Raw genomic sequence first — 15,805 nt, 5'->3', positions numbered from 1 at the left:
TGTATTCACTAGAGGTTTCTCAGCTTTCAATCATATTCCATTAATATATGTGGAATCTAGTAGACTATTCACTGTTATGGTATTTAAAATTATCTAGCCCAAGGACAAGTTCTGCTGAAGAGACAGGGAATTAAGTTCGGACTCGAGTTTCACGCTGTTAGGCTTGATCTTAATTTCTTCAAGCTAAGAAAAAGAAACCAGTTGGGTAATCATTGTTGAAGAATGGACCCTGAATAACTCAGATCCACATCTCAACAATGGCTGTTTAGAATAGGCTATGATGTAGTCAATGTGGGATATGCAACTTTCTTGTTGTTTTGTGTTAGTCTTGAGATAGTTTCTTGCGCATGTCTTGTGTTTTTCTGTATGTTGAGTTCCTTGCTAATTAAGTCAAAACAGTACCACTATTTATTCTATTTATCTTTAAATAACGTAATGGTCATATTTCAAGTTGTGGTTTACGGTTTATTGGTAAAGCGATTTATTTTATAGCAGTAGCGAAGGATATGGATATTTGTGCACAGGGTCAACAAAATCTGGAAGGAACGGTAAATACCGAAGAAGAAGGTACTTTCTAGTCAAGAGTTATATCAAAACAGTGGCATAACTTTTGCAGATAAATGTGTTTTTTTTTTTCTTGTTAAGAACCATGTCGAACCACAAAGCTTACATATTGTCGTGTCTGTCATTCACTTACTGTTTGAAGACGCGTTATGCTGGATATGGATTTGTAAGGACTCACCCACTGCATGAGTGGGAAGTATTTGTAGTTGAGAAGCGGAATTGGAGGATATTTAGATTTAGTATATATATTGCTCATATAGGTTTGAATTGCTAGCGTTGTATCTTTTCTCGGAAGGTGGATCAGTACTTTATGTTCATTGCTTATACTAATAATTCTATACTAAGTTCTAATTTCAAACTAGAATACTGCTATGTGTAATGTCGATTGTTGCAGAAAAAATCAAAGCTGGGCAGCAAACACATTGTTTGTGTGGAAGTAGTGATGAGTCGTCATTCATGATATGCTGTGATCATTGCGGTGTCTGGTACCACGGAGCTTGTTTGCAAGTAATGCCTCCAAGTCTCCACTTAATTGCAAAAAATCCGCCCTGTACAGAAAAGGATGGATGCAGTTTGTAAATAGGAAATACTTGCATTTTTTTTCTTAATATAGTTGCATTATTCTCATAATGCATGATAGTTTATATAAATTAAGAAATAATTCACTGGATATTAACGTATAACTGGTAAATCAATTCATATTTATGCCAAAGTTATTTAGCAGTCCTTTCTACCGTACAGTGTTAACAATTTCCATGACTTAGCACATCCGTCCAAGTTATCGTTTTATATTTATGTTTAAGGTTACTCGAACCCAAGCAAATCGTATCGAAACGTATGCGTGCCCTCCTTGTATTAGCAAAGACAGCAGTTTAAAAATCATGTACCGCGTTGCAGTGAGTTTTTTCAGTAGCTTGCAAATGAGCTCACATTTTTTTTTTTTTTTTTTGAAATGAGCAGTGGTGTTTTTTTTTAAATACGAGATCATTCTTTTTAAATATCCTTAGTTTTTTTCATTTATTTTCCAGAAGAGGGAACGAGAAAAGAGCATTCATTGTGAGAAGCAATACAAATCAAAGGGATCTAGAAACAATATTAAAATTCAAAGCAGATTGAGACGTTCTTCAAAAGATGACCATGGTCTGATTGTTACCAGTCATGTAGATCGATTTTTTCACTGTGAAGATAACGTAACTGCTCATCATCAGCATAAGAAATTTTACATGCATTATTTCTAAATTTGTGGACTGTATTGATACTGATTATGTGGAACTCTTGCAGAAGAAAAGCGTGGTGAAGGTTGCAACAACTGCATTAACTGCTTTCGATCGACAGATTGTAGTAAATGTGCAAACTGTATTACTTCTGTAGAACCATGCTTAAAGCGCATTTGTTTGCAGTCAGAATGGTGGAATAAATACAAGAAAAAACAGCAACAGTTTAAAGTTTCTGGCAGAGAAAGTGATTTTGTTTTTAATTTTGTTGAAATAAAACGGAAGGATTTTGTTTTTTTTTTTTTTTTTTTTTTTTTTTTTTTTTTTTACTGGACAAATCGCTGTCAAATCATTCGTAAGAGCTTGAAAATATGTTTCCATTATTGATTCTATCCGAATTTCAGTAACCTTATTACCGTAGTCCAATGCATTTTCAATCATTTACGTAAATTAATCTTTTAAAGAACGACAGGGAGTAGAGTTATGTTAAAGACTGTAATATTGAATATTTGAAGAATACCTTCACTGTTAAATTTAGCGATGAATTAAGACAAAGTTTTACTTTCAGCAATTCATTCCAACATGCACTCATTCCTAGCCAAAGGCAAGAAAGAACGAATGAAGTATCCTTAGTGAGTTGTTATGTTACTTCATTATAAATTGCTTACTGTCTTATTTCTCGTTGAACTTAGCAATAGTTTTATAGTTTTTAGCACAACAGATGATGACGATGATGATAACATGGGAACTTTTAAACGAGAAGCTGGTTCGACACGTTTTGGCTCGGCCGCAAGTGTTGCCAAAAAAGCTCAAAGAAAAGTAACAAAAAAAAAGAAAACCGCAGCATATCAGGTTATTACTAACTTTTGGTAGGTGGCAAATGCTTTGTATCTTATTTGTTTATTATAAGCTTCTGTAAAAGAAGCAAACAAAATACAGAGAAATAACACTGAAAGAACTTTTCGATGTCTAAATGCAATTTGATGTTTAATATATGTATGCCATGTGAGGTGTTATACCTTTGTTACGTCTATTTCTTCGCATTCTTGACCAACGTCCTAATTTTTATTATATGAGGAACTACATATTTGCTCATAATCATCATTGATATGGTCTAATCAGGTTTTATAATCCAAAATTTTTTAGGCAGTTTTGTACCGTAAATTTATTTCAGACCTTCAGCATTAAAATGAAGATAATTTTGTTTTCTTATACCTGTCGCATCATACAGTAGTATTATACACAGAATGACGGGACAATAATTTATTTAATGTTTTTAGAAGCGTCAAACAAATGCAGCAGGGGGAAGAACAAAGAAGTTAAAAACCAGCGATTTTTCATTTACAACAGGTATGGAGACAAGTCATTCTTATTATTATTGTTATTCTCAAGCAGTCAGCTTTTATTTTCATTTACGCTGGTAAATGTTTCAGTTCTTATTTCACTGCATTTTATTTTGTATCACTGTTTCAGCAGAAAATTTTGCATTGAAAAATGAACTTATGCAAGTAAGTATTCTCTTGGTAATCATGAAAATTGATTACGTTGAGTGTTGGATGAGTTAGTACCGGTTATGGGAGATATTTTTCGTCTGACAATGAAATGAAAAAGGAGCTCTTTAGATATATTTTGCTTAATTTATTGTGTCTTACAGAGCAGCGCCAAAAAATTGCATCGGCCATTTATAATCGCCGCTCACATCGCCATAATCCGAATAAGGTTTGAAGTCTAATACACATATGTCTTTTCAGGGGCGTCTTTAACAATTGTAAAGCATCTTTTATATATATAATTTCCAATTATTATTCAATAATTGTTAAATTCCAGTAATCACATTAGTTAATAGTCTTAAGCAGCATTGTTATTAACTGTAATCAGTACTATGTTTATTTTTACAGATATTTAAATTTATTATGTTGACAACTTAATAATTCTCAGGTGAGTAATCTTTGTAGGAAAAATTAAAGCATTGTGAGGGACCCAACTGCACGAATTCCACACGTGCACAGTCGAAATTCTGTTGCGAAGAATGCGGAATGAATTTGGCACGTGTACGTTACTCTAATTTTAGTTAGCAATGTCGTTGACTACTTTCAATAGTCTTAACGCTATTGAAAGGAATTAATTGTTCGCTGGATGATTTTAAGTTGTTTAAAATATTTGTTAAACCACTTATGATAAATACTGCTTAGTTTCTGCCGAAGTCCTTATTTCAAAATTGCCGAGTTATTTCCAGGATCGTTTACGTGTCATCTTGCCGAACCGTGTTCATTCATTTTGGGATAATATGTCATATTCTATGGAACATTCACAGCATTTACGAGATACAGCGGAAGAGCAGATTCAATTTTTCACGGTATTATATCGCTTTGAGTAATTGAAATAACTTCAAATTTACTGGAAGTTACCTCGGCTGGTTTTTGTATCGCTGGTTCGGGGAAGTTATAACCAATAGTTTTAGATGGTCCTAATGGCAGTATGTAACCTTCATACATCATCTCACTTCTATTTGATATAGTTTCATTTTTTTTTTTTTTCTGAGGTACGAAAGGGGCAGTTTCAGATAGGTTAAGGAATGGAAAGTTATAATTTCCCGTTTCAGTGTTTTTTTCTCGGCGAATCAGTAAATATTTAGTTTTCTTTGACTGAAATAAATTTTTGATAAATTTATTACTGTAATAAATGACACGCAGTAATCATGTTTTACTCGCATATTTCCACTTCTGCATCTTATATCTCAAATTTTTGATTATGATATCCTTACTATATATTGGGTTATATTATTTCGAGCGATTAGTATTTCTCTCATGCATTTGAATTAAAGCCTTTGGCGAAATTTCTTATACCAAAGATTTCAAACTTCTTAAGCTAAATATCATGACAACAGCGTGATTTGCTCAGTTTTTCACAACAACTTAAATATCGACTAGGAAACCGTCGGAACTTCAGGGACTTATTAATGCAGTGGTCTTTCTAACAGATTAAGTGCGGTCATCCTAGCATTTTCCTTTTGTTGGATGTTGCTGTTAAGGTCGTTGATTGGTTTATATCTCAAAGAGATTCTATGAAATAATGCTTTCTGGATTCTAGATTACTTGTAACTTTTCTTCTACTTCTGGAAATATTTTTCTCACGATATTGATTGCTTTTATTTGGATTTACTTTTCACTTGAAAGTTTCCCTTCTCAGTCACAGCTTGTAAATTTATCTGCTTGTACGTGGTTTTTGAGTCGGTGAAGTCTTTCAGAAAAAAACAGACATGTTAGTGGTAGAAAAGAAGTAAGAAGTTTCGTTTGCTTTACTGTTTAAATTGTCTGCTTCTCAGTCTGCGATATCATGGGTTTCATTGTTTTCTTTGCAGAATAAAGTGCGCATATTCGCAGATTTTCAGGACGAATTGCAAAAATGGATTTCGGTGTGTTTTGTATTATATTGCATTTGAAGATAATATAGTTATATAAACTGCCCTTACACTTAAAATGTAGACCGAACGTTTAATCTTCTGTAAAGAGTAAATTATGATCATGCAATTTGTTTATGAGAACTTATTTGAAGTTTTTTTGTGTTGTGTCGCAGATAAAGTTCATTCCACTTTTTTTTTTTAAATCTTCTAACGGGTTGTTGTTCAAATCTTATCTAGGTTACTGAAAAGATCGAATCTGTGAGCGAAATAACTGTCAATAATTCACCGGACATGGATTTCGTAAGTAACTGGTTTTTGATTTTGGAATTGTCTGCATTGTTTTGGTTTGAATTCTTTCAGAGGAAATTTATTATAGTTGACAAGATGTACTTGTTAAGGTGCTACATTGTTCTGTATGCGCTTTGGAATTTCCAGCCAAACTCATTGTAAAACATATGGAGCGTTGCTTCGTGCGTAATGAAAAACAGAGTTGCTATGGCACTCCGAATAAAGTTCGTTTTTTCAATATTAAATAAAATTAGGAGTTGAGGTACTGTGAGTAATTTTCAATAAATACTACACACATTTGCTGTGTGCGTGAATTTTGTTTGAAGGTTCTTTACAATATGCAATAATCTTTGTCTATCATGCTTCCAAAGCTGGTGTAATCGTTATTACGTGTTCCCTTAATTTCAAGTTTCTTTTAGTCGCAAGTCAATCCGTATAATATTTTCTGCGAGCAATTTAACAAGGCCAATAATACGTTTTGCAAACGTCTTCGTGTGTTGTGTAGTGAACATTACAAGTCTACAGAGAATGCTACAAAGGTATAATGATACTGACGTGAAGAAATACATTCTTTGTTCTAGAAATCAATCCTTTCTATCCATTCACAATTATTGTCTTTGGCATGCTAAAACTGCTACCACTTCATTGATGAAATTTTCTTGTGAGAAATGAATCTACTTAAGTTACATTTTTTGTGATGGTTTTATCGACAACCCATGGAACATCAAATGGTTATCAAATGGTTTTTTTTTTTTTCTTCAATTCTATTGTTTGATTGTCTCTGGAACTAGTACTTATTGTTCATAAATGAAACCATATTTAGGTGTGTGGTTATCCTTTTGCATGGAACAAAAACAAATTTCGACCTGTTATCAAAACGTTTGACGACATGCAAGCCCTCCTTCAAGAAGGCTTTTGTCATTGCCCACGGAAAAACTGTCTTCAGCACCATAATTGGGTTCAGGTCTGTGTGAAACGTTGTTTTAGATTTTACACTTTCAATTCTTAAATCTAAATAATCAAATTTAGAATGCAATGGGTTTGATCGACGTGGAACTCCTTAATCTTTTAATCAAATTAGACGAGTGGTTCGAGAAAAAAAGAACACTTCAAGTCTCAGAAACCATGCGTGGTGATGTGCTTTCACTTTTTTGCGATAAAACAGTTCGCTCTAACACATCAGTGGATAAAGATAATTCCATCCTGGTCTGCACTTCCAGTGATTCCGGTCTGGCTGATGATATGCAATACCAGAATGCAGAGCAGTTTATGAATGCAACTATGGCAAAAATAAAGGGCGCAGATTACACTGATTGCAGTGATGTTTGTGACGGTATTATGCAAGTACACTTTAAAAACATTACAGGTAAATAGAATAAGAGTAGGATTATGTATGGTCATACTGCAGCATAGGGTTTGTCAGCTTTCATTATTTATGATTACTTGAGAAGTCATCGATCTTTGGATATGCGTTTTATTTTCTTAATTTATTTATTACTATTCGTTGGAAGTGCTGTCGTATAGTAATCGTGAAGTACTGATCTAGAACTTTGAAATTACTAGGTGTATATTACAGTTCGACTCTTATTCGAGAATCTCAATGAAAAAATTACTTTCAGACCTCATGCAGTAATAGCTTCTAATAAAATCTTTATGTTTTTTCGTTCGTTTACGAACATTTATTTGGAACAAGCCCATATGTTCATCTCTTTACTCATGTACACAAAACTTATATAAAAAATGATTTTTAAAGGGTATAGTTGTTGTCTCATTGTCTTGGTAGACATGTGATCGGCGAAAAAAACAAACAAATATTTTCAGAATTCTCAAAAAGATAACCCCATTTGTTGTGCACTGTCCCGTTGTCGTTTGTGATTTCTATGTGCTGCATTATGGTAGCAATAAAATCCACTTCTTAGCGGCACAAAATTCGAGTTTTAGGTTTTCTTAAGCAAACAGATAGGAAACATTATTTTCTTGTCGTTCAGTCAGATTCCTATATTGTTCCAGTTTGAATATGTAAGTTTCTACCTGGTGCTTCGTTAATTTTAGTACTTACAGATGTGTTGTGGTGTCCTGGAACTGATTACGTGAACTCTTTTGATATACTGCATTGTTCGTTTGGTTAAGTTTACGTTGGTGTAATTGTAGATTAATTCCTGTTAATGAAATAATATTAGAACTATACCTCGGTTAGCAGTTTTTGACTGAATTGTATTAGTAATAGTCATTTTTTATGATTGATCCGTTTCTTTATTCATTTTAGCACAATTCTTTGTTCTACCCTGTAACTTTAATTTTAACAACTCTTTTTTTTTAAAGGAGTAAATTTTGCTAACGGTTTATTTTATGATGCAGGCAGAGACATTGAGTTTTTGCTCTCAAGCGCAAGTATTTCCATATTTGTGCTATTTAAGCAGTGGTGGTGCTGAGAAGCATTACTGCATCTACAGATATTCATCTGTCGCTTTGGACATGCACTGCACTGGAAGTGTATTTCGGTTCACCTAACTTTTTTAGAATGAATGAATCGAAAGGAACCACAATTCTTCTTTTTGATGTTGATGGTACTCTAACATTACCACGTCAGGTATGTTACATTATGAGTTATGAACATTATGAATGAAGATACTATGGATTTGCATGTTTTATGCATGTCCGGACGCCAAAGTTGTTACAGTTGTTTGCTCTGTATATTTTACATATTTCTTGGCCATTGAGGGTGTACTGATTTTTTTTTTGTGCCGTTCTCCAGAAGTTGGATCAAGAAATGAGCAATTTCATGATGGAAGTGCACAAAGCAGTACCTTTAGCAGTAGTGAGCGGTTCTGATCTACCAAAAGTAGTCGAGCAGTTGGGAGAAAGCCTGGAGGATGGTAAATATTTGTTATGTACAAGTAAAAAGTTCGGCGTCTATTGATAATGTTAATTCATACAGAATGTTTTCGTACAGCCTGATTAAATGGGCTCGGTAGTATTTTGATGTATTTTCACCATTGTGCTTTGGTTTAACATGGCCGCTTTCATTATTTCTGCGTCAACTGACTCCACAGAATTTGTTATAGTTCTGAACCGTTTTGATTATGTGTTCAGCGAAAATGGGCTTGTAAGTGTCAGTAGAGGGACTACATTTCCCGTGCAGGTTTTTTTATTTTGTCATATTCTCATACTACAGACATCTTAATTTTCTTGCTTTGTTTAATTTATTTTTCAGAAATTGGTTACACTTTTTCAAGTTTTAAACGATGATTCCATACTTCCGTTTTTATAATTGGTTGCTTTTATTAGCACAGATGAGCTTTACTTAACTGAAATTTGACTGCTGTTCGTTTTTCTTTTTGCAAATTGGAATTGAAATACTTACAGTCAATAAAACATCTTCTTGGTGAAAAGCGACTGAAAGAACTCATCAATTTCACGTTACGAGAATTTTCAAAAATTGATTTGCCTATTAAACGTGGAAATTTTATTGAATTTCGAAATGCAAGTTCCGTCTACTCGTTTTTTAAACTTTTGAATCCTCTAAAGTGAAAAGGGAAGTAGAAAAAAAGGATTCACGACAGAAGATATAGAATAAAGGGAATTTCAATCACAAAATGTGGTAACATCGTCTTTTATCTTATGCAGTGCGGTTAAAGATTTCTGGAATGATAGTTTTATGTTGGCAATAAGTGTGGATGTTTTAGTATATGACAGTATCAAAAATCCTGAAGGATTTCATCGATTTGTATTTAACATATGAAAGTACATATCCTCACACCAATCATACGAAAATTTGAATTTAGGGAATGTTAAATCTCTCACCAATAGGCCGAAGTTGTACCCAAGAAGAGCGACTGCAATTTGTAGTATATGATGAAAAACATGGTGTGCGTAAAGAATTTGTTAGGAAACTTGAAAATTTCACGGAAGGATGGAATCTCAATATTCGTATAGGTAAACAAGGCTCATTTCATTTTTTTTCTTTCAATGCACATTTGAACAATTCATCTCATAGGTGGCCAGATCAGTATCGACGTATTTCCGTATGGTTGGGACAAAAGGTATTGTTTACAGTTTCTGGATGATTTCCACACCATTCACTTTTTTGGCGATAAAACTGCACCGGTTTGTCATTATTTCATGTTCGTCTCAATAAGATACACATCGTTTTGTTATGTTTGTACAGTTAATATGCGATAAATTGTACGTTTCTATGCATATATTTTCCTTGTTTAGGGAGGTAATGACTATGATCTGTTTATTGATCCTAGAACTACTGGATATACCGTCAAAGATCCTAAAGACACGAGGGAACAAGTCCGCAAGCTGTTGGAAACTCTCTGATAGCAATCACATTACAAAGCTTCGATGTTATTTTTATATAATAAATGTTGAGTAATAATGAATCAGATAAAGTACTGTTAATTTTATTCGAGAACATTTTTCATTTCATTTCTATTTTTTGCGATGAATGTATAGTAACTAGACATGCCTTCTAAAGTGAGTATTTTTATTTTTAAAAATTATATAGCAAAACAAAGAGATGTATGCTTTTGCGACAAACATATACAAATATAATAAGTGCTCATTTTCCATGCTAAAAATATGCGATTTTGATTTATTATATTAACTATCCTTCGTACCGTAATTGATCGTCGGTGTAGGTCATAAATTTTTGTAAAAACTATCTAATCATACAAGAAATGAATGATGAAAACGTCATGAGCCTAGTTCACTAGGAGATAGCTAATGTATTACGTGGTTTGTAGAGAACTAGTATGGAAATGTGATAAACATTATAGATCCGTCCGGAAATATCATGAAAGCAAATATCTGCAACTATAAGGTGAATGTTATTGTGATAATGAAGAAAAGGCGATTCCATCAAGTGTGTGTGTTTGTGTTGAATGTCGGTGACATCGAGAGGTGACTCGGCCGCGATACCAACGTTGAATTCTGAGAACATTTTTCTATATGAGTGAGAATTTCATTTGATGGAATTTTTATATATCGGAATACACCGAAAAACCTAGTTCACACAAACTCTTTGAATTAGTATTCCAGGAATTACTAATACTCTGGGATATACATTATACTAAATTGAAATACAACTCAGTGAACCAAACCGTGTGGCTTTTCATTAAGTGGTAGTTGATAGTTTTGATGAACCGAATTAAAATAAGGATATGAGTCTGCGTAAAAATCCGCTAGAAATAAGTCGTACATTCGTGCAGCCGTATCCTGTATTTCACTAGCCAACAGTGCGCCATTTTTTTCTAAAAATGAGGCGAGAATATAGTTTTTCCTTTCTAGAGCTAGTGATAACGTTGTTTGATTGTCAGCAGCCGAATAGCAATTGATATTTGATGAATTCCTGTAATAAAAGCGTACGTAACACTTCTATTTTTTAAATGATATCGACTTTTCCTTAGGTATAAGATAAATAAGTTTCATTTGTTGTAAAGTTTTTTCGTTTTCTTTCCGTGTGAAACGATCATAGGCTGCAATTAAGAATGAAAGTACAGTGAAAGAAAGACGACTGACTTCAACATTAAAATGATTGTAGACCAGCAACCTTGTCGTACTGCAACCATTAGAGGATCCCATCCACGATTATCCCTTATCAGAGGATCTGCCCCACACTTCAAATTGAATGTCATTGCCAAATTAAACTTTCAAAAAAAGATTGATCAGAGAGATAACGAATTCTCTTAAAGAGAATTTGTTAGGAATGAAAAAAGTACTTCTAACAAATATCGTACGCATTGCAGGGCATTATGTTCAGTAGCGCAATGTAGTGGAGTTTGGCCCATATTATTTCGCATGTTTAACAAAGATGAATCCTTTAGATAATGAAGAAGCTGATGGAGGGTTTCCTTCTTGCTATCTGAATTTGCCGCCATATGAAGAACTGTGTTGTTGAACTAAATCAGAAATTCTGTTATATCGTAATAATAATTTTCCGTGAATTTTGAAAATCCACCTTGTCTTGACTGAAGAAGTCAACACCAGCGTGAAGAAAACATAGTACAGCTCCTGCACTACCATTTTTTGCCGCTACTGCAAGAGGAGTCTCACCAAGTTTGTTTCGCTTCTAAAACTTTTGAATGAAGCCTTATTGCTAGCAAATATGTAATAGTCTGAGTATATTATAGTAAATCTACATCTAGGAGTTTGAAGCGATAGATTGCGAACATCGATTTTTTTGTTTTGCAAAGCATATACGATGCACTGTTAAGCCAGTGGGGTTGATATTTCAACGGTTATAGCAAGTGGAATATTAGCTGCAACGGTTTTAACTTCATTTCTTACCCATGCATTGTTTGTAATGCAATGATATAGCTATATGCAGAATAACGGAAGAATATTTCATTACCGAAGCTTTTCCACAGTTCTTATCAGCTCTAAAGTGAACGCACCTCAGCATTCCATTTAAGCAAGAGTAACGTGTTGATGACCTCAACATGGTCGCCTGCTGCAGCTAAATGAAGTGCAGTGCAACCATAACTGTCACAGTCCTCCTGATTTACTACTGGATTTGCGTCGATCATAGTATGTATCGAGATACTGACACCATGCTTTGCTGCCCACATAAATGCGCTGTGACCATCATTTGTACGGATTTCCTGAAGAAATTTTCATAAATGGTTGACTTAGTGATTAACGCAAATGCGATTGAAAGTTGAGACTTCTAGACAAAAAATCCCTTTCTGAGCTTTGTATTTTGTGAACTTACATCAGCATATTTATTAGCTTTATACAAGAGCTTAAGTGTAGCACAGAATCCACGGACAGCAGCATAGTGCATCGGAGTTGCACCATAACTGTCTTGTCCTTTTACTGTCGCACCACATTCCAAAAGTAGCACCACTTGAAGCACTCTACCTCCCGCCGCTGCATGATGCAGTGCTGTGCGAAAATCCGGATCTACAGACTTCAATTGCTTACTTAACCATTGCTTAAAAAATTACTATATCAGTACTCTGTTTCTTACTATAAATAAAAATGTACAAACAGATTTTCTACCGTGATTTTCATAATTTGTGAATAACTAATTCGTGAAACGAATGAAGATAACGTCAGCTGGGACATGGTAATTTATTTGGGAGAAAACGACAAACTAACATATGTACAGACCTTTCTTCCACCTTTATAAACCAAAAGAGCTTTAGTAAGTGAAACTGCATCACTGATTACTGAACACATCAACGCTGTTTGTCCAAACACATCTCGCAAGAGGACAAGCTCAGGACAGCACCTCATAATTATCTTAATTACCTCCAACCGTGCTAAATCATTTAACAAGTGAGTTACAGGTCAACTGATTATCGTAATAATATGTTCAAAAACAAGTGATAATGATAATTTGGTTTACCAAACGAGGAATCTGATTTCTTTCTGATACACTCCGCTGAAGAAGCTATATGACATAAATTAGAGCAAGTACTTCTGTAATATAACAGGTGAAGAACCGACATGATGAGTCAACAAAGAAATTCAACCTTTTTCACATTCAGGACATCTTTTTTCGAAAATTTCAGTCATCGTACATGCTGCCAGTTTATTATCATATTCCAATAAAGATGAAGAATTTTTAGTGAAACAAGCAAAACCGCACTTCATTGTCGCCATTTCGTGCAGCACTGTGCCTCTAAATAAACAATAACTAAAGTGAAACAAACAACACCTCTCTTTGCTAATATCATGCAGCTGCATAATAACAGTAAAAAATATTTCTCAAAAGTACATTTCTGCTTTCTAACCGTTCAATTCGCCAGAACAGCGTTCGTTTTGATGCCATTTTAAGAGCAACTACAGCGACAGATCCTTTCACGGAATTATAGACTTTGCGAACGATTTTATTAAGATTATCAGTAAGTAACAAAGTTGCAGCTTCTACACTATTCCAAAGACACGCCACATGTACTGGTGTTTGATTGTCTTGATTGCACTGTTGCAGCATCTCTTCCACTAGTATCCATCCCAAATATTTTATGATGAAACTTATTATAATCTATAATATGAGACCTTACTCATTTTTCAACGATAGAAGAAAAAGAATGGAATATGATATGAGGCACCTTTCATCAAAAATTTGCAAACAAAATATGCGCCACCAACTTTTAAACAACGTTTTTTGCGCAGTCTGCATGCCAAATGCAATAAATTATCGCCGTTAAAGTCACGCTGCAATATAAATTTGTATGACATTCCATAACTGTTCTTCATACTAAACTGAAAACAAGTGTTTAAGTAGCATATTCTGGAAATTTGGAGGCCAAAGCTACCTAAAGGTACAAAGAAAAAAAATAAATAAATTGAAAGTGAAATGCATACCATCTTTTCTTGTTCAAAAAAAATTTTTAGAAACAGTTTTAAGCAACGTGCGGCATCATTATAAGTAGCGGTGTGGAGTACAGAACGACCTTTTTTGGTAATAAGTCGGGAATTGGCGCCAAGACTATAAAAATTATGATCGAGACATATTAAGAATAATTCAAAGACTTCAGCACTCTTAAACAGACATAAAATAACGTTTTAATTTGAAACCAAAAAAAATAAGAAATTAAGCATCAGTAAGTACCTCAATAATAGTTGAACAATATCGACGTGATCATTTGCAGTAGCCCAGTGAAGTAAAGTCATTCCTTGCAAATTCGCTGCATTAACAGACACTTTCAAAACATTGGTCAGGTATAACAAATGGAGTGCATCACCAGTGACTGCTGCACGTACTGCGAGCAAATAATTCTGAAATTTCCAGGGCACAACTTTCTGTCTGATCATTTTTGCCTGAATTCCATCTTCTGTACCTATTACCTTACTATAATCATGTTGTAGAATAATATACAGCATATTGAAATTTGCTTTATAAGGATTAATTAAGATACAAAGCATAAAATTATTTTATAATTATCTAAAACCGACAAGCACACTGTACAAAAGAGAACAAAACGCCTGTTTCTCATGGAATTTCATAACATGTTATAAATATATCGTTCCTATTGATATTAACCAACAAACATCAATATCAATGTGAAGTGAGTTAAAATTATAAGAATTCGACTGAATCATAACAGATTGTCCTTGAATGCTTTCACCGTCTTTTATTTGTATATTGTCTTTGATAACCGAATGCTGCTGAAAACTCTTAACCTATTATCAATATTTTTTTAAGATATGTCTTAAAGTAAATCTGGGAACGATATTCGCAACATTTCTGTAAAAAAAAAAAAAAAAAAAAAAAAAAAAAAAAAAAAAATACCGCATCCTCACAAAAATAAATGTTCAATAACATACTATTGTTTCTTATTTCAATGCTCGATGTCAATGATCAAAGAATTTTTAAATTTGAACAAGCAAAGAACTTCAATAAAAAATCCCAAAAAACTAACTCACATTAGTTGAACTTCCTTGATTAATGGTTGTTGGCAAATCTTCATCAGTTAGTTTAGGAACTCTAAAACAAACGCGCAAAAAATATGGGAATATAACCCGAAGATGCGTCATTATTCTTAATGATAGGTTACTTATTCGCCTCTTTAAATTCTGAAAACGGTTTCTAGTCCTTTACATTCTTTTTTTATTATTTACTGATCCTTTTCCAATTTTTTATAAGTCAATCAGACAATTTCTGATAATTTAGCTCCAGCGAGTAGCTGAAGATGAGAAGAATGTAGATGACAAGAAAGCAAATCATATAATTCGGATTAAGTTGACTTGCAAAATTCCGAGTGGAGATTTTCAGTGCTTGGAATAAAGCGAACGTTCAACAGGACTGCATCACCATCATTACTGTTTGCTGAATTATTTGCACTAAGTAAGCTGAACCCATAAAGAATAGTTCTTGTTGATGTACGATATAAGCCAAAGCGCAAGTGCTTCAGGGTATTCTCTTTCCTGCTCATTGTGTGAAAATGTGAAAACTAACAATTGAAGCGGCTTCTGTAACGAAAAGAGATACTTTGAATTTCAACCAGCAGTTTACCATTAATCTAGCAGTCTTTAAAATGTGAGATTATAAAAGCTTAAACAAACTTGATACTGCTGTAACGTAAACATATGAATCAAAGAAGGGAGGACACGAACAGAGGTATCGCAACAGTAAACGTTTGTTTGTTGTGCTATGCTATATATGCATAGGTTGACAGAACGACATCTTGTTTATACACCATATATTGGATCATCCTAAAGCATAACATTAATGCTCTACAATCTAACACCATTTACATTATTTCCCGCTTTCCAAAATTTGATTAATTCATTTCTACTGGCAGGATTAGATAAGGGTTGGACCTTATTAATTGATTGCTACGTAATGAACGTTTCTCTTATTATCATATCTCTTGTACTA

At 33.8% G+C, this 15,805-nt stretch overlaps 3 protein-coding genes across 6 annotated transcripts; 2 read left to right on the top strand and 1 right to left on the bottom strand.

Moving 5' to 3' along the window:
- Positions 1-506: 506 nt before the first annotated feature.
- Positions 507-6,843, top strand: Bma-cfp-1 (Uncharacterized protein; the record flags this gene model as incomplete). Its single annotated transcript, XM_043073817.1, has 17 exons — positions 507-567; positions 959-1,071; positions 1,368-1,460; positions 1,593-1,704; positions 1,846-2,025; positions 2,347-2,410; positions 2,492-2,630; positions 3,059-3,128; positions 3,433-3,497; positions 3,734-3,829; positions 4,015-4,134; positions 5,140-5,193; positions 5,419-5,481; positions 5,580-5,693; positions 5,889-6,008; positions 6,293-6,433; positions 6,499-6,843. The coding sequence occupies 17 exons, from the start codon at positions 507-509 to the stop codon at positions 6,841-6,843; spliced, it is 1,950 nt and encodes a 649-aa protein (XP_042929751.1).
- Positions 6,844-7,990: 1,147 nt separating this feature from the next.
- Bm14027 (Uncharacterized protein) lies at positions 7,991-9,850 on the top strand (the record flags this gene model as incomplete). Of its 2 annotated transcripts, XM_043073816.1 has the most annotated exons (7): positions 7,991-8,059; positions 8,225-8,345; positions 8,535-8,611; positions 8,836-8,952; positions 9,255-9,405; positions 9,467-9,576; positions 9,688-9,795. In XM_043073816.1, the coding sequence occupies 7 exons, from the start codon at positions 7,991-7,993 to the stop codon at positions 9,793-9,795; spliced, it is 753 nt and encodes a 250-aa protein (XP_042929750.1). The 2 variants fall into 2 exon arrangements, with proteins under 2 accessions (XP_042929750.1, XP_042929749.1); XM_043073815.1 differs by lacking the exons at positions 8,836-8,952; positions 9,255-9,405 and having other exon boundaries at positions 9,688-9,850.
- A 454-nt stretch (positions 9,851-10,304) lies between these two features.
- On the bottom strand, positions 10,305-15,359 carry Bm9617 (Uncharacterized protein; the record flags this gene model as incomplete). Of its 3 annotated transcripts, none has more annotated exons than XM_043073813.1 (16): positions 10,305-10,407; positions 10,676-10,825; positions 10,996-11,093; positions 11,196-11,375; positions 11,435-11,545; positions 11,871-12,077; positions 12,188-12,409; positions 12,589-12,740; positions 12,954-13,102; positions 13,215-13,465; positions 13,573-13,686; positions 13,789-13,912; positions 14,036-14,202; positions 14,476-14,592; positions 14,851-14,911; positions 15,172-15,359. In XM_043073813.1, the coding sequence occupies 16 exons, from the start codon at positions 15,357-15,359 to the stop codon at positions 10,305-10,307; spliced, it is 2,394 nt and encodes a 797-aa protein (XP_042929747.1). The 3 variants fall into 3 exon arrangements, with proteins under 3 accessions (XP_042929747.1, XP_001899195.2, XP_042929748.1); XM_001899160.2 differs by having other exon boundaries at positions 13,573-13,638; XM_043073814.1 differs by lacking the exon at positions 11,435-11,545.
- Between the last annotated feature and the right edge of the window lie 446 nt (positions 15,360-15,805).

Source organism: Brugia malayi (assembly GCF_000002995.4).
Source record: "Brugia malayi strain FR3 genome assembly, contig: Bm_v4_ChrX_scaffold_001, whole genome shotgun sequence".
NCBI lineage: Eukaryota > Metazoa > Nematoda > Chromadorea > Rhabditida > Onchocercidae > Brugia > Brugia malayi.
Note: the sequence above shows the minus strand (reverse complement) of the source record. Positions and strands in the feature narration are given on the sequence as shown.